At 43.3% G+C, this 22,338-nt stretch overlaps 1 protein-coding gene across 1 annotated transcript in view; it reads right to left on the reverse strand.

Annotated features, from left to right (window-relative positions):
• The window catches only part of kcnh7 (potassium channel, voltage gated eag related subfamily H, member 7), a 57,042-nt gene continuing 34,704 nt past the window's right edge, over positions 1 to 22,338 (reverse strand). Inside the window, exons 8-18 of the mRNA XM_034552297.1 lie at positions 20,771 to 21,196; positions 14,067 to 14,298; positions 13,799 to 13,966; positions 13,364 to 13,563; positions 10,892 to 11,144; positions 8,868 to 9,079; positions 8,596 to 8,665; positions 6,211 to 6,468; positions 4,530 to 4,689; positions 1,428 to 1,617; positions 1 to 264 (exon numbers count right to left, since the gene is read on the reverse strand). Coding sequence (XP_034408188.1) covers positions 1 to 264; positions 1,428 to 1,617; positions 4,530 to 4,689; positions 6,211 to 6,468; positions 8,596 to 8,665; positions 8,868 to 9,079; positions 10,892 to 11,144; positions 13,364 to 13,563; positions 13,799 to 13,966; positions 14,067 to 14,298; positions 20,771 to 21,196 — 2,433 coding nt within the window. The remainder of the gene's footprint in view (positions 265 to 1,427; positions 1,618 to 4,529; positions 4,690 to 6,210; positions 6,469 to 8,595; positions 8,666 to 8,867; positions 9,080 to 10,891; positions 11,145 to 13,363; positions 13,564 to 13,798; positions 13,967 to 14,066; positions 14,299 to 20,770; positions 21,197 to 22,338) is intronic.

The raw sequence follows: 22,338 nt of genomic DNA on the forward strand, positions 1-22,338 counted from the left end.
CTACTTTCCTGGAAGCCACGGGTCAGAAACGGGCCTGTAGAGTCCCAACATTCCTGAGCTGCTGGGGACGTCAGGTAGAGAAGCTTGCCGGACGGATGGTAACCTCGGGGGCTGCTGCTCCGCAGAGTCCACGCCGTTGGGGGTGTGTCTCTGCTCTGTGTCGCCCACCTGCAGTCCAACAATGTTCCCATCTGGAAAAGTCTCTGTGCAGAGGACTGGGGGGGTCTCTTTGGATTTGTTCTGGGTCTTTTGTGTGCCGGGGCTCTGAAGAAGACAAAGCACACGCATGAGCCATTTGGCAGAGACATTGAAAATGGTTATATCAAAGGAAGTACCGAGTACATATTACTGCAGACTCTTGACCTACTGCACATGATATTAACATTTACAGTGTTTTGCGATGCCTTGGAGTTGCAATGTGTCAGGACCTCAGTATACAGACGCCTCATATTGGCACTAACTTGAATACTTCAGATCAGACTCAATGCGACATGCTTTTAAATGCAAACATGTATTCTAAAGTTCATGTGGGTATCTTTCAAAGTTACAGTATTTTGTTTCCTTGCTGATCTCGGAGAAAGAGGTTCGCTGAGAGGATGGGTCTGACTGTTTGTGCTGATGTACTAAACAGCAGCTTGGAGTACTCGGCCTTCTTGGAGGCTCTGGGTTCCAACTGGGGACTCACAGTTCTACTGGTGGACCTCAACACTCACGTGGGTAATGATGGAAAAAACCTGGAGGAGGCCCGCCTAATCTGAACCCGAGTGGTGATTTGTCGTTGGACTTCTGTGCTGGTTATTGATTGGCCAAAACAAACATACGTGGACTTGGTACCAGAACACTCTTGGCCAAAGATCACTGATTGACTTGTGGTTGTTTCATCAGACCTGCGGCCATGTCTTTCACACTCCTGGTGGTGAGTTGGATCAGATGGCAGACAGGCCTGGTAAGCCCAACCATCGTGAGGCCAGACTGAGTTTGACTGAGCACCCTGAGCAACTAACGCCATTGGAAGAATTTTGAATGCATCCCGGGGGATGCTCAAGACCTGCAATCCAAGTGGGTCCTGCTCAAAACCTCCATTGTGGTCGAAGGGTTGCTGATGCCTGAGGCTTCAAATTAAGAACCCACTGGAGAACTCTGAAGAAGTAGACTCTTCAGAATTGGTTGGCCAAAGTTTGTCCATTGGTCCGGAAACTGCTCTGGGAACACCTCAAGGATCCCCAGGAAGAGCAGAAAAGGCTGCTTGGGAGAGGGACGTCTGGACACCCTGCAAGCCTGCTGCCCCCTTGACCATCATCATTTGATCTTGTACACCATGACAGCATTAGTGTCGGACTCAAGACTACACTATCTATAATTGCTGTAATACAGTAGATTACATGAAATAAGAGTTTTGATTACTTATTTCAAATACTGTGGTGTACCTGTGGCCGAGGAGGAGCAGGATCGAGGCTGAGCTCTGTCTGGAGGGCGGACACTGGCTGGACCCTGATGGCTGGCCTCTGGTACTCTGGGCTGGAGGTGACAGTGCTGTAGGCGGGGGGACCGGACGTGGTCTGCCTCTGGAGGAGCTGCAGGATGGCCTGGATGTCTGAAGTCATCTGGGACTCCAGTCTGATGGACGGACAAAGAATAAAACATGGATCAAAATCACCGTATTTGGTGGGGAAAAAACTAAGGTTCGAAAATCATAAATTACAAATTTACCTAAGAGGGCTTTACAATCGATAATTCCCTGTCCCAGGACCTCACATTGGATCAGGAACACCCCCCCCCCCCCCCCCCAAAAAAAAACATATTGTATACCATGTTTCCCTCTTATTATGCGATGATGCATTTTGTGGTCAATACTAATAACAAACACTAGGGGGAGGCTCCACCTTACAAATGCAGATGTTTGTATGGAGCGTCCTCCAGGAAGTAGAATCATTCTGATGAGGAATGAGTGAAGTAATCACATATCTTTCTTACGTACCTTTTTTTAATGCAGAGCTTTACTTCTAATGGAGTATGTTTTACTTAAGTGCAGAAGAATTATCATCAAAATGTACTTTAACTATATTCAGTTTAATTTTTTTTTGTATAGCCCAATATCACAAATGACAAATTTGCCTCAGAGGGTTTTACAATCTGTACACATACGACATCCCTGTCCCAGGACCTCACATTGGATCAGGAAAAACTCTCTAAAAATATCCTTTCACAGGGAAAAAAGGGAAGAAACCTTCAGGAGAGCAATAGAGGAGGATCCCTCTCCCCGGATGGACAGAAGCAATAGATGTCATATGTACAGAATGAACAGTGTTACAGAGTTACATAAACACGTTCAATGAATATGACAATGTATGAATGGAACTCCAATCCATGAAACAGAAGGAGGTAACATATGCGTTACATATTTGCCTCAGGAAATTAAAATACTTAAAAGTCTTACTTCCACCCACAGTGTCTGTGTCTCTATTGGATTTTAACTTGATTGGTGTGATGATTGTTGGAGCATGAGACACAATAACAACTTCCAAGAGGTACACTTGTCTTCATAGCATGTACCACAACATTCAACTCCTGTGTGTCATCACCGAATGCAGCAAGTTACATCATCATGGCATATCCATGGTGAATCACCTCTTTTCGGCACACTTTATTTTCAATCCATCAGCAAAAAAGACACAGAGCAAACGGAGCGAGCAGAGAGACTTCCAGACAGCGGAGAGGGGGATGCCTCTGTGTCGCTCTGCAAGCTGCCTGTTGCTCTTTAGAGGACAATGAAGTGAAAACAACATTTTGGCTTCAGCCTGTTTCTGTCACATAAGAGTCGGTGGTGCAGTGGCCATGTGCTATACTATGACTCTTTAGGACTTTTCATAGCATAGTATAGTAGGACATCTTTACTGTGACTTAATGATTATGACTTGATTGCTATGAATTTTCATTCTACTCCACTATAACTTACTACATTATAACTTACTATAACTTACTACACTATAACTTACTACACTATAACTTACTGTAACTTACTACACTATAACTTACTATAACTTACTACACTATAACTTACTACACTATAACTTACTACACTATAACTTACTGTAACTTACTACACTATAACTTACTGTAACTTACTACACTATAACTTACTACACTATAACTTACTGTAACTTACTACACTATAACTTACTACACTATAACTTGCTATAACTTACTACACTACAACTTACTACACTATAACTTACTGTAACTTACTACACTATAACTTACTACACTATAACTTACTGTAACTTACTACACTATAACTTACTGCACTAAAACTTACTACACTATAATTTACTATAACTTACTACAACATGACTTACTATAACTTACTACACTAACTAACTACTTCATACTTTAATTATACATAACTTAATACAATTATTTGCTCTATCTTTGCATTAGGAATATTATCAAATACATAGTGCATTAAAAACTATAATAAAAATGCATCAGTCTGCCCACAGCAGACTCATGCATTTATCTTTGACCCTCTTGAGGGAAGCAGCGATAATAATAATTGCACCAAAACTTTACGATGACCTCTGCCATCCCACCTCACAGATTGACGTTAACAGTCTTTAGCAATGCGTCTGCCCCGCTATAAATAGACAGCCGCTGCCTGCCTCCCCTCATCTGTATCAGTGCTCCAGAATCACACGAGCAGCTCACATGGGTGTCTGGCCCAAAATGTCTCGGTGCAAGTATTCAGCCAATTACAGGCGGAATGACGGGGGCTTACCCTGCGAGCTCTGAAAGATGACTGTTTAAATGAATGAAAAATAAAACTCCTATAATGGTTATAATGAGCCTGAAGGTGTCTTTAGTTCCGCTATCTATATGCCAAGAGTCATTTCTAAAGGAACATAGCTCAACGTTTTTTTAAAGTCCTGCATTCTTCTTTCTTGTTGAAACCTGGTGCCTACACTACCCACAATCCAACTCGGCCACCGACCATCAGTTCAAATCAGAGATTCAGGTGCAATATGCTAGCGGTGGCTAAGTAGGCCTGGAGCCTCTACTCTGCAGCAGAGGGGTCAGGGGTCAGCTCAGCTAACTCCTTTGTCACCTTACATCCGCTCATTCCTTTCATTTAAACTACAAAAGTCCTCTGACCCAACCGACGCAGACTCATGTGACATCACTTGACATTCATCAGGCTCCATTCAGCAAAGGCTTTACAGAACCCTTTTAACATATGCAGTCCTCTTTAACATCTGGAGACCAACGTTAAATGTTGTTGCTCTTTAAAAGGTGTGAATAGCTCATTGAAATGCCACATGACTTTCCTCATATCCTTTGAAACAATGATATGATGGGATTTAAGATAAAGCCAGAAGGGATTATATGAATGAGGCCACGGATCATCAGCTTCTCCAGTCTCAGTTAGAGGGCGTCTGGGAAAACCACGATCCTGATACTTTATATGTCCCTGGATGTAAATGAAGCAAAGAGCATGATGTCGTGTGAGGAGTTTGTTTATGCGACCAACACACCTGCTGAGGTGCTGCTGCAGCAGGTCCAGCCGTTGCTCCACCTCTCCGTAGGTGAGATCGGTGTCGCTGTCGTCCTCCCCGGCTGGCGTCTCTCTACACCGCGCCAACTCCTGCGCGCCCTCGTCGGGACGCTGACGCACCCACTCGTCTGCATGGAGCTCTGGAGGACGGACACGGACACACACACACACACACACACAGTACATTATCTGTGTTATTACAACAGTGCATATTGCCATCATTTAGTTTACTAAGCTCTGATCTGTTTATGCTCAATCATAACCTCTATCATACAGAGGAAAACACCTGACCCTGGCTGACAATCACACCCTCAGTGGGATTCTTGTTCTCTCGATAGCGTCACCTGTTAGAGCAGGAGCCCCCCCCCCACCCCTCCCTTTTCTCTCTTCGCCAGTGAATAAGGGACATGTGGAGGAAGTGGAGAATATTCAGAGAAAATAATTAGAGATTAAAAGATTAAATTAGTTAATTAACAAGGAAGAAGCCTTGAATTTTCTCAGAGACTGAAGTGGCAAATATACAAATTATTCAATAATTTTCTTGCGAAATCAAAAATCAAAGAATAAAGACATTTCCTGCACAGTTTAGTGCCCTTTAATGTATAAGGCACACAGGTAACATGTTTAATATATGATCCAATTATCTTATTTCCATACTCTATATGTAAACCAAACAATGTAGCTGTACATCCTTCCAACGGGAACCAATGTAGTTCAATTTTATTTGTAAATTCCTTCTCAGAATATTGACACCTCTCCTATCTCCTTATTATTTGAACATTTGTACCTACAATGGTCCCAATTAGCTGTTGTATCTAATCAAAGGGTACGAAAAAAGCCCCAAACATATTTTAATATAAATTTAAAAAAAAGGGATGGCTGGTAATTAGGTTGTCATTTGGCATTGATAGGAATCAATATCACTCCATACTCTGGCAGAAATCCTCTTTTGGCTGCAACAGCTGAATTATGGGATATTAATAACATTAAATCATCCTTCTCAGCATAGAATTAAATCAAGTTGGCAGTTGAAATCCAGGGGAGTCCTGCAGCAAACGCTGTTGTGTTTCAGTGTGTGAGCAGGAGCTTCGTTCACACCCGGTGGTTTCATGGTGGTTTCATGGTGGTTTCATGGTGGTTTAAGCATTTTCAAACTGGTGTGTTTGCTCGACATGTAGCAGCAGACAGACGGTGGAGGAGAGGAATCCTCACAGCTTGCTGTGGATCTCCATCCAGGATGCAGCTCCTACTGTCTGCACAGCACTGGGACCTACTGGGGCTAACATAACTCTTTACTTGTTTTGTCTTTCATTTTCACCATTAAAACCATATTTATTCCTCACATTTCCTAAAAAGATGTAAACACAGTGGTGTCAACAACATGATTTTTTACTAATGTTTCCTGTAAATCCGTTATTTGGTCAAAAGAGGTGACCCCGGGCCGCTGGATATAATCCTCTTAGGTTTTATTACCGAGTGGGTTTTAGGTTCCACCATAATGACACATAATCCCTGTTTGGGATTTTTAATAGATTTTAGGTGTGACATTCCAAAAAAAGGAAGAATTAGTTTTGAATAAACACTTATTTGAATGACGGGGAAGTAAAAAAAAAAGGCCAAAATTAAACCCTGAATAAAAGACTGAATGAGAATTTCGTCACCTTGATACGTCTGGTTCGGCGCGCTGTCTCCGGCCTGCGCGTCTGGAGCGCTGCTCAGCCCGGCGCCCACGGTGTGGTCCCTAACCACCGGGTAGCCCAGCACACCAGCGCACAAGGGCCTCTGCTCCTCCTCCTCCTCATCCTCCACCTCCACCTCCACGGCGGACTCCCTCGTCTCCTCGGCTGCCGAGGGGGTGAAGACGTGCCTCCCTTGCTTGGCATCGCAGTAGGCACCCGCCGGCTCCTTGTTGTGTGAGCCTGCAGGGAGAAGTGAAAATCAGGCAGTGTGCTCTGCTTAAACTTCCTCTGGGGATGTCGGGCCAGCCTCATTATCTTTGACAACAAGTGGCGAGTGTTTTGCTTTAGGGTTGAACTGAGGACAAACTTGGCAGCGAGCCTTTTTATAATCTAAACTACTTAGGGTGTGTCGTGTCAGTCGAGTGATCAGCAGGTGTCAGTCAGTGGACGGAGGCTGCTGGATCAGCGCGGTACATTCTCTGTCCTCACTTGTGTTATATTGGGAGATGGTGCTGCTGTATTCCTGTAACCATGGTAACGCAATTCGATTTGCCTGAATCGAAGCCAAGGTGCTGCTGTGTGGAGGAGTTTTCACGGTTGCCCTCAAACACACGGTCGTCTGTCATCACACTTACCTGTCGGGCACCTGATGTGGAGAGATTGTCGAACTACAATGCACACGGAGTACTGAGGGAGGTTTGTCTCTATTGAATGAGCCTAATGAACTGGACCAGGATAAACAAAGCCACAAAAAGAGATCAAGTGTTGATGAGTTTAAGAACTTTACACAATTTCTCACAAGAATAACCTATGATGGCTCAGATTGATCTAAATCTTTTTTATGACACAGAATCCTGAAAATAAGCCCGATTTACTGAATTAAGCCCAGTTTAACTGGTAATCAGGTAGTTATGAAACATCCCTCTGATGGGACCATCATTTGGTTATTAAGCAAGCCCCAGCAAAAGTCCACTGGGATGTTAAGTGGACTCAGCAATAACAAACTATTTTAATTAAACCCTCCAACTAATGGGAGCCTTAAATCATCATAATGTCAATGTGTCATCACACCTGTGTGCACGTATCCCAGTGAAAAGGAGTCCACAGCTGCTTGGTACTGTATGAGGGATCTCTTTCAGCCACCTGGAGGCAGCAGGACTAAGTTGAGATCAATCTGCAGCCCCAGAGCTCAGTGTCCTTATGCACAGCTGTCCTCGGTGTTTACCTCCCTGACATCAGGTGACACGTGGCGGCTGCTGCAGCACAACAACACGCACACGTCTTTTTGCCCGTTATGCAGGAGAATTCAGATGATCATTTATCGAGTGCAACAGACTCCCTTCCAAAAAAAAATGTAATTGTAGTTCATGTTGTGTTCCCTATTAGATATGAAGAATATAAAAAGCAACATTAGTCAGAGTCTTAATAGAGATCAACAATGTTGGAACGGTTACGGTTAGGGAAGTGATTTTCCTATTCATTCATTCACCCCATTGACGTTTCAGTTTTAAGCACCAACTATGACCAGAAAACATTTGATTGGACCAAAAATATTTTTAAATGGATAAAAAGGCAACGGTGCAAAACCTTTAAGACCACAAACCATTGCCATTGGTGAGTCACAGCCTCTGGAAACTCCCGAAAACATTTTGAAATAAACGTTAAGAGTGCATCAAAATACACATTTCCAGCATATTGATCCGTCTGGGTGCTAAAAGTGTTCCATTTCATGTTGTTACAACACATGCAACGGCACATCAGCTTTTATGACTGAAGGGGGTTACCAGCAATGCCGTGTAATCCGTGTATGACAACTGTGACTGCATGCCAAGCGACCCGGTTCTATCGGAGCCTTGTCACGGTTCGAGGCAATTTCTTGCATTTTTATGTCAGCCTTGTGAAGTTGTCAATTGGAGTTCTGAAAACACCCCAAAATGCAAATTTTAAAAGTTTTGCAGAAATCATTTTTATGTGCATTCGAACGAAATGCAACCCCAGACAGTTCAGATATATTTACATTAAAATGTTGCATTGAATTCTGATGCACCCTAATAAACATTGTCAATCAAAATTACCGAGAGATTAAGCGGCTGCGAGGCTTATCTCTCTCTTAAAGAGTTCTCAGAAACACATGTCGCTTAAGTTTTATATAAATAGTTTGCATTATAAAAGAAAGTTTCCAATCGAGCCGCCACACCGGCCTGGTTTGATATCTGGGAGCAGACTCCATCGTTTTAACAATCCTATAGCGCCAGTCTACCTTGAATATGTCGCTATGAATTAGAGCAACAGGAACAGTGAGTATTTTATGAATAAAATAAACATGATTATGTGATGCACAGTAGCCATGTTGCGTCTCAAGCTGACCTGTGGAGGATTTCCGTCTGTAGGACACCCGTCTTCGACCCTCGATGTCGTCCACGTTAGAATCAGTCGTCTGTAAGAGGACAATGATTAGAACCACGTCGAACCGAATATGCAGGATGAAGAGGAACCCTCTGCTCTACTTAAACGTTTGAACTTAATTAGAGATAAATGTTCATCTATCTACAAGGACTGTACGGCAAAGCAGAATTACAAAAGATGGATTTGACAGAAAAGCCTTCGATTCCATTTCACAGAGTTGGTTGTGGCACCGCCGTACGGATTACCTTTTCATCCCGGAGGTCAAAGGTCAGCTCCAGGTTGGCGAGGAAGTGGTCGGCGAACTCCGGATACATGTCCAGCACCTCCAGGATCTCCTCCCTCTGGATGGTGTGCAGGTCACAGTAGCTCAACGCCCGCACGTCGGCGCAGGACTTCCCCGGCTTGGTGAACAGGTGGATCATCTCACCGAAGATGTCGTTCTTACCTGTCGTACCAGACACAAGTGACCGACTCCCGTTAGCTAATCAATCTTATCTAGCATTGGCTTGTTCTAAAGGAACAACATCCACTGTTGCTGGGGGAACATATGCGATGAGCTATAAAGAGAATGATAGAATGTTAAAGAGGCTGAAGGGTATCGCAGCCATCTAAAAAAGGGTTTGCACAAAGTCAGTCAGTCACAGGCCAAACATTCCCGTTTAGTGTGGAGTGACCGACATGGGACGGCTGCAGGGTTCGCCACACTCGCTGAAGCCAGGGACCATAAAGTGTTCAATATGACACAACTATATTGCTCGTGAATCATGAAAAAAGGTGTATTAATGTGCATACCATTTTCTTACATTACAATTATTCAAATGAATTTATATATGTAATATACATTCTTTTGAGCTCATAATTTCACTTTTTATCTCGTGGTTCTATTTGGATTCGTAATGTCACTTGAAATCTTTAATGTGGTTGAAGCGGCAACGTCAATAGTCTGCATTCATCTATGAGTTATTATGAATTAATCCTACACTATCTGCTTTTTAATGAATGAAAAACATCAAGGTGTAGTATTTTCATGAAATGGCATGAATAAGTCATAAATAAGTCATATACAAGTTATTCAAATACAAAATAATATTCAATTAAACTATTTCATTCTGAAAATTAAGCAATAACATTTCATAATAATTCATTTCTATATATTGTGTACAATTTAAAAATACAATTTTTCTACAGCATCTCAATGTATTTTCTTTTTTATATATAATTACCACTTTGGGGAGAAAGGATGGCTCTCCATAGGAATGAATTCTTATCTGGTCTTATTATTTATGGTCATTTCAAACTCTTTGTTTTTTTGGTGTTTGCCGAGTGTCACATTTATCTTGTTCCCGGCATTGAGCCATTTGATAATTACTTGTTTCCATCTTCTTCAGATTAATATCATACTATTACTGTCAGCGTCGTGTCATATGAAAATATGTAAAGGCACATATGAAAATGTAGTATTCAGCAGTTCTGCTGCTGTAGCTGAGAATATGTGCAGAGGTGCATGTGGCCTACAATTCACCCCATCATGACCCTAATGCGTCACTGGTTTTTGACAAATCTTACTGGCCCCATAAAAGCGGTCACTGGAAGAAAAAGGAATGCAGAAAAGGATTGTGGGTACACCTGCTGGCTGCTGGGATGATAGCTGATGAACACAAGTGGATCCTGTCATTAAGAACCGCATCACACCGTACTGACAACCACGTGGAACTCTGACAAACGTCTTCTTCCCGATTCCTCCATCTGGCCCCTGTTCTCCTCCTCCTCCTCTTCCTCTGCCGTCGCCTGTCTTGTCTTTCTCCCTAGTTCAGCTCTCCATCCCTCTCCTATTGTCACACGGCTCTATTTGAAAGCAATCGTTCGCTCTCTTTTTTCCATCAGAGGTTATTACAACAAACCCATTAGGGATCAGAGCTGCCAACCAAGGCACTTCAAAAGAAATGATTGTTTGGTGCATCATTGTGTAATAGATCATTGAATCATATACCACTTATTATATTCGGTAAAGCTAGAGCCACCTCATAGTTAGCTTAGCTTAGCATGAACACTGAAAGCAAGGGGAACCCTAGTTGCCTGACAATGTGACTCCAGGAAGTCAGGAAGCTCACCCAGGAAATATTTCCAGCACGTAAATAACCAATCTCTTTTTTTGGCAAACAAACCAGATATTAATATCTGAGAGCGGGTATTTCTTCTCTTATCCAACTATTGGCAAGAATGCAAACAAGCGTGTCCAACTATGTAGCAAACTCACCGAGGATTGCCACGACGACGTCGTCTTTGAGGATCTCGATGGAGCCGCGGGAGACGAAGTAGAGCGCGGTGAGCACGTCTCCGCCATGGACCAGGGTGTCTCCTGGGGGCGCGTGGGTGGTCTTGAACCTCATGGCCAGGGCCCGGAGGCAGCCCTTGGTGGCTCCTTGAAATACCTTGCAGCCCTCGAGAAGGGTCTGGTTGAGGTGGAGGCAGATATCTGCCTGCAGGCACTCTGGGAAACCCTTCAGGACCTGCGTGTGAAACACGGGTCAAAGCGGACGCGGTTACGGGGCGGATCTTTAAAAAGCTGTCGGAGCTTTGGCGTGCAGGGATTCATAATGTGTGCTGAATTTTTGTTTTGGGGGCGGGGGGGGGAGTTGCAGGCCAATTTGTTTGTTTTTCAGAGAAATTTGATACAATTGCCACTTGTGTTCTTTCCTTCTTCTCAAAACCGATCGTACCCTGCGATGTCTTTCAACACAGAGCGACACTAGACTGTTTTACTGTTAAGCAGCAGACGAGAGACAAGACAAGAACATTCAGAAACAGAGAAGCTGCAGATAAATGACAGCAGAGTGAAAACACGGGGGCAATAAAAAAAATTCTGTCAAAAAATTCTCTCCGTTTGTGTTTCACTGCCTTTATGTCCTGAGATGATAACCTGGTGTAAGAAGCAACAATATTCAATATTGTATCAAAGGTAGTCTGTTTATTGAAATATATTAAAAAAAAAGAAATAAGCAATAAATGTTGAAATTTGATTACGATTGGTCAAGCGTCCGTACCCATCTGAGTTAGCATTAGTTAGTTACATTGAATTTCCTATAAAGGAAAGGAAACATTTTTTTTAAGGAGGAGCTTCTGATGCATGAAAAAGACTTATAGTACACTTACCCTTTAAAGACAAATACAGTGACAAAACAGCGTGAACTGACTGTAAAGGACTTGAACACCATAACAGACACAGAGGTGGGGACATATAAGGGACAGGTGAAACAAAAAAAACACATTTGTTATCTTTGTCATTTACACATAAGACACAATGTGCTAATGACACGAGCATGGCACAAAGAAATGTAGCCTGAACTGTTTTACTGCCTCGGTTTTCAAAATAATCTTTTTTGTTGCTCAGAACAAAAACTGAACAGTAGATTTGGAAAGGAAAGACTGAACAACATTTGGCAAGCGCAGGTGCCACCGTGGAGCGTGCCGCCAAGCCTCCCACAGTGGGAGGGAAACCTGGCAGCGCCCGGCGAGGCTGTGCCCACTCTCACAGGCGTGATTCACTCCGGTTCTGGTACCAGTATGAATATCACAGGGGTTGCGTTTGAATACACCGATTTCAAAAGGCCACGTGCAAGTTCACGGTTAAAGGGAGAGTTTGGACGTTTTGAAGTGGCATTGTGTGACCGGAGTATCAGCAAAGCAATGTATCTTCTATATCAGTATAAGTTTACGATATATTTAGATTCGGATTCACCAAAGTCACACAATAACACAAACTAACCCATCGCGGCAGAAGTAGAACCGCATTTTGTGTGTTCTATGAAGTTAAATTACTGTTTTTCTCAATGGAGTCTTGTAGTTTTAAAGAGAGATAGGTAATGTTGCAAAGGGCTGTCTGATGAGAAATTACTATATTATACATTTAGTGTACATATAAACTGTGACTGACTGGTGTCTAAAATACAATTTGCTGCCCCTTTCCACAGCAGCTTTGCTCTAGATTTGGGACTTTGCCATCTACTGTAGATAATACAGCGTCTATGGATTAACACCTCATACAACCCCATTTCAATACATCCGTACTATCCCTTTAATGTGGCCGTGTTGTGTGTGCAGTAACTGGCATGCACAAGTAGATACTGTAAATCCATCTATGATGTGGCATCACAGCAACCGTTTACAGTACGTGTTCATGTATCTAACAGGTGAGACAACGTCATGCATGTTTGGGGAAATAACTAAACAAACTGGAATGCCATCCGTTATTTTCTCAACTCAAATAACTGAAATCATTCCACTACTGGAATCAAACACAACTAGGGGAAGCTCTACTACTGAGGGTCATTCACATCGGCATTAGTCGAGTCAACACATGTACCTCCTGCTCTTACCAGAGTGGCGGGGTCATTCCATTTGACATGAAGCGGACATGGAAGAGACAAACTTATATAAGTAGCATGGACAGTAAGTATCATGATGAGAAAAGCCAGAGTTACCGTATGCAGAAGCAATAACTGGGGCTTTCATTTTCACCTGCCCAGTATAATCACGATGCCAACATTATACTTTGCCAGTGACATAGCGAGAATTCTTCACGATGTGGTTACGGCTATTTTTTTCGACAGGATAGTTGAACGTTTTGGAAAGAGAAGAAGCAGCACAGGAGAAAGCAACAACAAACAAAACTTGATATTATATATTTTGTTTTAAAGACAGGCCACACACACACACACTCTTCTCGTACCATATTCATGTCGATGCCGTTGGTGTACGTCCAGGCATGTTGGAAGTACTCCTCCAGCCTCTGCCTCAGCGGGTTTGGGATCTGGTGGAAGCGGATGAATTCTTTGACCCGGAGCATCTGGAGGTGATACCTGGCTGTACCGGAATACAACCTCTGGATGATGGCGGACACGTTCCCAAAGATGCTGGCGTACATTAGAGCTGGGAGAGAAGTCATACGGGGGACCGTTGAGCCACGTTGGCATCACAGCATACACAGCATTCCAACAAAACCCCTCTTGCTGCTGCCACACAATGTCATAAATCAGCGTTTTTATCAGTAAAACGTAGTATAATAGCAACATTAAATACTGTGTGAGGGAACCCCTGATTACAGAGGGTTGCAGTAATACCAGGATTATAACACTACATGTACTGTGAGACAGCCGTCACTCACATCCAATGAGCATGACGCAGATGGAGAAGATCTTCTCAGAGTTGGTGTTGGGGGACACGTTCCCAAAGCCCACGCTGGTCAGACTGCTGAAGGTGAAGTAGAGTGCTGTGACGTATTTGTCCTTGATGGAAGGGCCCGAGCTGGGGTCGCTGTAGTTGTACTTCTTTCCTATAATGAATACAAATATGGAAATGAAGTACATACAAAACTAGCAAATTGTATTTTCTTAAAACCGTTTAAAAATAGAACGAAAAACAAATTGGATCACCGATTGACACCCCCAGGTTGTCCAGCCAGCCAATCTTATGCTCCAGGTAAGGCTTCTCCACGTTGCCGATGGCGTACCAGATGCAGGCCAGCCAATGGGCGATAAGGGCAAAGATGCACATGAGCAGCATGAGGACGGCAGCGCCGTACTCTGAATACCGGTCCAGCTTACGGGCGACTCGTACCAGCCGGAGCAGACGGGCAGTCTTCAGCAGACCGATCAGAGTGGTGGTCTAAGGGCAAAAACACATACACAGGATTTAGCCAAGAGGAAACCTCCAGGTCTGAAAAGTGAAGAAAATGTACAAGTGTCTTGAAACTTGCATTCTCTCTACTGACCATTAGGGGGCGACTTCTCTGGTTGTATAGAAGTCTGAGGAAATGACTTCTGACTTCTCTCTTGATTTATCACAAGGTAAATATTGTAAACATGAATTTATGGTCTCAGTCTCTAGTTTCAAGTCTTCTTCAATACAACATGTTCATTTTGTAAATTATGGTCCATTTAGAGTCAAATAGATCTTCCCCCTCCCGTCAACATATTGGCTAGTGAATCTGGGACCTGGAGCCAATCACAGTCCATCAGGCCTCGTGGACATGTTCTGCTTCCTGCTTCTACCCAGACGACTCAGTCCAGAGTGGACATTATATTGGAAAATAAGTGGTCATGCAGTTATCTTAAAACTAAAAAGTAGCACAGAAATATATTGGTCAAATTAATTTAAAGAAATCAAAAGTGCATTACCGTGTAAACCGTGATCAAACAACAAACGATATATTTTTAATCTTTATCATTTCACAACTTGACACAATCATAATATATTAAGGCCATACAGTGTGTGAAGTTAAAAAGTATTGTATTCATAATCATATTTCAGCGCTGCAGATACAGAAATTATTTTTGTAATATGTGGGCTAGTGGACTAGTGCTGCCTAGTTATCTTGGTGACAACGTCATATATATATATATGGCATTTTCAGGTACAGAAACACAGATTTTCTAGAAGAACTACGCACGTACTATTGTTTAGCTTTTGACTGCTGATATTTTTCTGTATGTGAGGTCCTGGGACAGGGATGTCGTATGTGTACAGATTGTAAAGCAAATTTGTAATTTGTGATTTTGGACTATACAAAATGAACTGAATTGAATTGAATGTGGCCCAAAATCAAATAAAAATGTTGCCCACTCCTGCGTTACAAATCTAAAACAGACTTGCCTCTCCCTGGTTCAAGTTAAATAACATATATCTAGACAGACTAAATTAGTATGCAGACCATGGGAGGGAGGGGGACACGACACAAGCCCCGATCTATCAGTGTCGTGCAATCCGTAAGCACAATAAGTGAGAATGCTCATAGGTCCCATCCTGCCTGACAAATCATTACCGGCAGCCTCCCGCAATATTTGTGTTATACGTGTTAGGCCTCATGCACAGGTGAGAGGGAACAAAACATGGACTATTTAAAAGCGGGAACGGGGCCAGTGGATTTTTATCTTTTATTTTGAAGATGATTCATGGAGGTTAAGTGCGTCTCCATCACTGTGAGGAAGCGCGCTGTAGCTGCTTCTGATGGGTCCATTAAGGAGCCTCCGTCGTCCCAATCTCAGCCCTAAATCACCGTCATCATTCACGGCCGGCGGGGCCCCCTTTCACTGACAGAGCGGGCAGTGAATGAATCACACGTTGGAACGGACGAGCTCTGAATGATCCAGCGCCGCCTTAGTTCTGACTCGGTCCGATGACGCAGCACGCGGCGTGTGATCGGAGCGGTTGATTAAACTCTGGGCTTACAGTAAGTCGGAGGCGTTTGGGGCCAAAGCTGCCGTTAGCAACCAGCTGTATAAAACATCTGCCACTATGGCTCCACAGACTGGACCGGCCACTTTAAAACACCAACTGCAATTACGATAACCCTCACTCGAACATTAAAGGATTTTGTATATAAAATTCCTAATAAAGGAGTTTTATAACCTTCCCTTCCTCTCTAAGATCCTTGAGAAAGTAGTCGCAAATCAATTGTGTGACTTTCTACATCAGAATAGTTTATTTGAGGAGTTTCAGTCAGGATTTAGAAAACACCACATCACAGAGACAGCACTGGTGAAAATTACAAATGACCTCCTAATTGCATCAGATAAAGGACTCATCTCTCTACTTGTTTTGTTAGACCTTAGTGCAGCGTTCGACACCATTGATCATGACATCCTATTACAGAGACTGGATCAGTCGATTGGCATTAAAAGTACCGCACTAAGTTGGTTTAAATCCTATTTATCAGATCGATCTCAATTTGTATTTGTAAACAATGAAGCCTCAATGACCACCAACGTTAATCACGGAGTTCCACAAGGTTCTGTGCTTGGACCAATTTTATTTACCTTATATATGCTTCCTTTGGGCAACATTATCAGGAAACACTCCATAAACTTTCATTGCTATGCAGATGATACTCAATTATATCTATCGATCAAACCAGAGGAGACCAACCAGCTCGCTAAAATTCAAGAATGTCTTAAAGACATAAAAACATGGATGACCTGCAACTTCCTGATGTTAAACTCAGACAAAAAGTTATTTTACATCTCAGAGATCAATTATCTGGTGATGTGGTTTCTGTAGATGGCATTGCCCTGGCATCCAACACCACTGTAAAGAATCTCTGCGTTATCTTTGACCGAGATTTGTCCTTAAACTCCCACGTTAAGCAAATCTCAAGGATTGCATTTTTTCATCTACGTAACATTTCAAAAATCAGGCACATCTTGTCCCAAAAGGATGCAGAAAAGCTGGTTCACGCGTTTGTTACTTCCAGACTAGATTACTGCAACTCCTTATTATCAGGCTGCTCTAATAAGTCTCTTAAGTCCCTCCAGTTGATCCAGAATGCTGCAGCTCGTGTACTCACAAAAACTAAGAAAAGAGATCACATTACTCCTGTATTAGCTGCTCTGCACTGGCTCTCTATAAAATCAAGAATCACATTTAAAATTCTTCTCCTCACCTACAAAGCCTTGATTGGTGATGCACCATCATATCTTAAGGAGCTTGTAGTACCATATTGCCCCACTAGAGAGCTGCGCTCACTAAATGCGGGGCTACTTGTGGTTCCTAGAGTCCTAAAAAGTAGGATGGGAGCAAGAGCCTTCAGTTATCAAGCTCCTCTTTTATGGAACCAGCTTCCACTTTCAGTCCGGGAGGCAGACACAGTCACCTCATTTAAGAGTAGACTTAAGACTTTCCTGTTTGATAGTGCTTATAGTTAGGGCTGAATCAGGTTTGCCCTGGTCGAGCCCCTTGATATGCTGCTATAGGCTTATAGGCTGCTGTACGATGTTTTAGGATACACTGAGCACCTATTTCCTCTTCTCTCTCTCCTTATGGATGAATTTACATCTCTCCATTGCACCTTATTAACTCTGCTTCCTCCCTGGAGTCGTTGTGACTTCACGTCTCATAGGGTCTATTGGACCTGGAGGTGTCTGATGCCTGGTGAGCCGGCCTCCCGCGTTGGCCCTGCTGATGCGCCCCACCCCCCCTCCTCTCTACCTCCTTCTGTTTCATGGATTGTGGAGGTCCATTCATACATTGTCATATTCATGTAATGTGTTTATGTAACTTTGGAAAATGCTGGTCCTGGGACAGGGATGTCGTATGTGTACAGATTGTAAAGCCCTCTGAGGAAAATTTGTAATTTGTGATATTGGGCTATACAAAATAAACTGAATTTAATTGAATAAAGGAATACTACATCATGTCTGAATCTGAACCGTAACTTTTAATAACAAGAAACAACATTGAGATAATTGGAAACTGTTACCACAGCAGACTTTTTAAGTTGATGGGGTCGTGTTTGTGTCCAGGCGATGTATGAATGCATGCTTTCAGATCCATTTTGGTCCCCGACATCCATAAATGCTCCCACTATGTCTACCAGCTGGTGTCTGTGTGGTTAATGGGGACGGTGCATTTTCACTGCTGCAGCAGAAAAAGATGCTGATGAGAGCAGCAAGACTGAACCAACGGCATGAAACCAAAGCAATGATCTGGGAGAGGCTGTCGGGCAGAGGGGGACTGCAGGCTTGGCCATTGTCCTCTGTGGGTTTCTGCTTAAATACACCAGGGTGTAGTTTATTCATCTAATCTCACAAGGAAACAACTAACTGGGCCCAACGAGGAGTGAATACTTTAAAACCCGTCTGTGTCTGTTCGGACCGTCTGCACCACTCCAGCAGGACTAAAGTGTCCTTGAGGTGGCTGCTGGTTACAATGAACTCCCTCCTCCTCCTCCTCTCCCCTCTCCCCTCTCCCCTCTCCCCTCTCTCCTCCCTCCTCAGCAGCATAATGGAGCGGCAGTTTCTGTACAGTCTGCTTTAATCATTAATTAAACAAAGCTTGGATAATTTGCATGATAATATCTATTGAAAATCTGCCATTAATGAGCTGCACTTTGATCTCAGAAAGTTAATGTAATACTATGGAAAATATATATATAATAATACTAATCATCGACATGGTCAACTTTGTGGAACTGCCTCATTGACAACAAATAACAGCCCGACACATGTGGACTAAAGTGTATGTTAATTTGTGACTCAATGTTAAGGACAACTGAACCAACACATGGACTCATTTCAAAGAAGCCATGTTGGGGAAGAAGTCTTTGATGTTAATTTGCATCAACATGCATGTTAATTCAACTCCACACGAAAATTATATTTACATTCTGGTTAAGAGCACATTTTCACACTAAACCGCCGTAATTTGCAATGACCTCAAATGTGGAACCTAAGCACAAGTGCACATGGACATAATAGGCAAATGGACATCGTTATGAAAATGATGGAGGGAGCTCAGATGACTCCTGTATGTAAATTTGACACCAGAACATTTCCATTGGGCAGCCTGCAGAGCTGAAGTCTCTCACGCGAGGTTTCAACCTGCCATGTTTCTAATGAAATCAGCCACAAAAAAAAGGAATCTTGTCCGTATTTTCGGAGATGGTTTCCAGGCAACTACGGCGCACGGGATTGCATCTAAAAATAGTCTCCGCACAAATAGCTAAAATAACGCACCTTAAAGGCGAGAGCTAAAACTGTACATGGACGTGTTATTTTCAGTTGCTGTTGGTGATCGGAGGAGCTAAAAATACCATCTCCTGTCGCTCCTCTCGTCCCGTCGCTGTGTGCTTTTGACACAAGCTGCAACAGGAACACACACTGTCATCTAGCCGTGTGACGGGAACACACACTCTGTCATCTAGCCGTGTAACGGGGACATGCATCGTGCCACGCCGTCGCTCAGCTGTCCGCTCCGTGTTCTGCACCTGCCACTCACTGCCAGCCTCGAGCCCCCCCCCACATGAACACACACCTACCGGTAATTAGGCCCTCGCCCTCAACACACACATCGTCCTAGGATGTTTTCTTTGTGTGTGTGTGTGTGTGTGTGTGTGTGTGTGTGTGTGTGTGTGTGCAGGTTCTAAATACAAAACATACTGCACTCTCTAAACTGCTCTCTCTGAGCATTAGATAACTTGCTCAACCATCTCCCTCAGACACACACAAGCAAAACGGTTCCTTGCAGGCAGAGCGGTGAGTGAGGCGGAGACCTTTTGACCTGATTGGGATCGCCTGGGGGTCCTCCAGGCGGGCTCCGCTGAAAAGAGAGCGGAGGGAAGCAGATGTGACAGCCGGGCGTCAGATCGCTTTAGTGGTCGGAACGGCTTCAGAAACAGAACACGGCCGCTGGAGTGACGGCGAGGGGCTCAAGCTTTTGAAAGGGGGAAACGTTTATGCTCTTCTCATAAAAGTAATATCAGATGCATGTAGACAAAGTCACCTGTCCCACAACAAAGGGAAGAAACCCTTTCGGACTGCGTTGGAAAGAGTTCTGTATCAAACATGAAAGGGGTTTCATTTTGGCACTTTGGTGTTCCATAATATTTTGGTACAAACCTCCCTACAAATCACAGAAACACATTCAAACTCATTTTCATTCTACCTTTTTCCAAAAGCTGTATTCCTATGCTGGCATTGATGACAGAATAAAGATGCATGATGTACTCACTCTCTCGCTCGCACGCACGCACGCACCCACGCACGGCCACCTTGCTCATCACCAACCCTCTGATTGGTGGATGACCGCTCTTCTTTCCTGCACTCTGGAGACTCATTACAGCCATCTAAAAGCACTATATCTTTACTATGTGTAGCCTCCAACTGGAGCAGATGATAATGATCCACAGTTTAATACTGGTATACAGTGGCAACTGTGGCTCAGGGGTAAATGGACTGTAATTGTACATCTCTTTTTGTCATCATTCACCCATTCACATTCCTTCATACATTGATGGGAGGGGCTACCATGCAAGGTGCCACCTGCCCATCAGGACTAACTCATATTCATACCCATTCATACACCGCAGGAATGTATCATGTCTCTAATCACTTGTCACGGGTTAAATCTCAGTTACTTTGCAAATACTCAGAGTTTCAGAAGGTTTTCCCCCCCCCATTTACAAATACACATATTTCAACAATGTCAAACATTTATAAAAACCAACCAGTTAAGAGGTTTTCTGAAGGGAACCTGCGGGACCGCCAAAATGAACACAAAATGAAAATTCCTCGTTAAAAATAGATATATAAAAAAAGAAAAGCTTCCTCTGAGGAAGACTCTGGGCCTGATGACCCCCCCTCACCTCATCGGATCCCGAGCCGAAGATGAGCAGGTCGAATGGGATGGCGGCCACCATGTCGATGAGGAACCAGCCTTTAAAGTAGTGGATGGCGATCTTGGCCGGGTGGCTGACCACCTCCTCGTTGGTGTTGACGTACGTGGTCCTGAAGTTTATGAGGATGTCCACGATGAACATGATGTCCACGATCAGATCCACCACGTTGAGGGGAGAGCAGGAGTAGCCGCACTCCCGCCTCCTCTGCTCCTCGATGTCGTTGAGGAGGAAGGCGGCGGAGTAGGGCGTGAAGATGGCCGTGTAGATGACCAGCAGCAGGATAAGCCAGTCCCACACGGCTTTGAAGGGACTGTAGTGGAGAATGGTCCACTTGTCCATGCGCGGGGTTTGGAGCTTATACTCGGGCAGCACGTCTGCACCCAGAGAGAGAACCTGTGGGGGGTTATAGTAATTACCACTATAATCTCATCATCCAAGTTTGTTTTTATCTCGTGAATGTACCACTTTAATCTAGAAATATTAGATCTGAATATTACTCCCCAAATAGAAAATGTTCTCTTGTTGTACTTTTAACCTATGTCCCTGACCCATCTGCTCTGCATTCAAACTAAATCATTTCTATATTTATACAGTGCAGAGGCCCAAATTCAGTGCATGAAGATCAGCGTTTACTCATCCCGAGTTGCATCATTTCCAAAAATGGCATAAGCTAATTTTTTTTGTGTGTAGAGAGCATGACACTGGAGGGGTGGGGAAGGGGGGGGGTGACCTTTTTGGGCATTAACAAGGCAGGGAAGGTGGAGGAAAAGATGCTTTTACGTTGCATTATTGGAAATGGAGGATGCAGTGTTTTTGTAATAATTCATAATATCTCAGCTCTTGCTCATTTGATTTTGGCGAAAGTGCCATACTGAATCACTGAAGACCCCTTGAAGGTAGTAAAACACTAGTTTCATGTACAGTGTTTCTGCATGTAGACGAGGCTACAATGAAAAATCTTAAACATGCCTTGTGGTTAATTTATCTAAATGTTAATGCAGTTTAATACAAGCCAGCATGCATTTGCATTTCTGAGCCATTGGTGTGCGTGCTGGTATGTGGAGTTGCATTTTGACATATGACTTGGGATGAGGTCAAGTTAAATTGACTGTACATACTGTACAATCCGAATGCACTTGAACCTAATCTGCTAACAGAAATAAAACCTGGCATGAGCAGATTCCTTGAGGCATGAATCCCCCCCACCTCCAAAAATAAATCATTCATGTGTTAAATGAAGGATGGAAAAAAAAGAAGCTTTTTTACAATAACATGACCAATACATATAATCCTATGATAATAATGATATTAAGATAAAATAAGACGTACATTTATCGTGATCACCAGTGCAACATAAATATCAGGTATATTGTCTATAATTTAGCAATTTAACCAGAATTAAATTAAACAAATAATCTGCATGGACAAAACAACGGTCGGCAATAAAACCCTAACAGTGTTTCGCCTCCAGGGCAGAGCTGTGATCCACTCTAGCGAGCCTGGAGATCCTCATCTCTGTTATTACAGTTACCATA

This window comes from Cyclopterus lumpus, chromosome 2 (genome assembly GCF_009769545.1).
Source record: "Cyclopterus lumpus isolate fCycLum1 chromosome 2, fCycLum1.pri, whole genome shotgun sequence".
In the NCBI taxonomy this organism is placed as follows: Eukaryota; Metazoa; Chordata; class Actinopteri; order Perciformes; family Cyclopteridae; genus Cyclopterus; species Cyclopterus lumpus.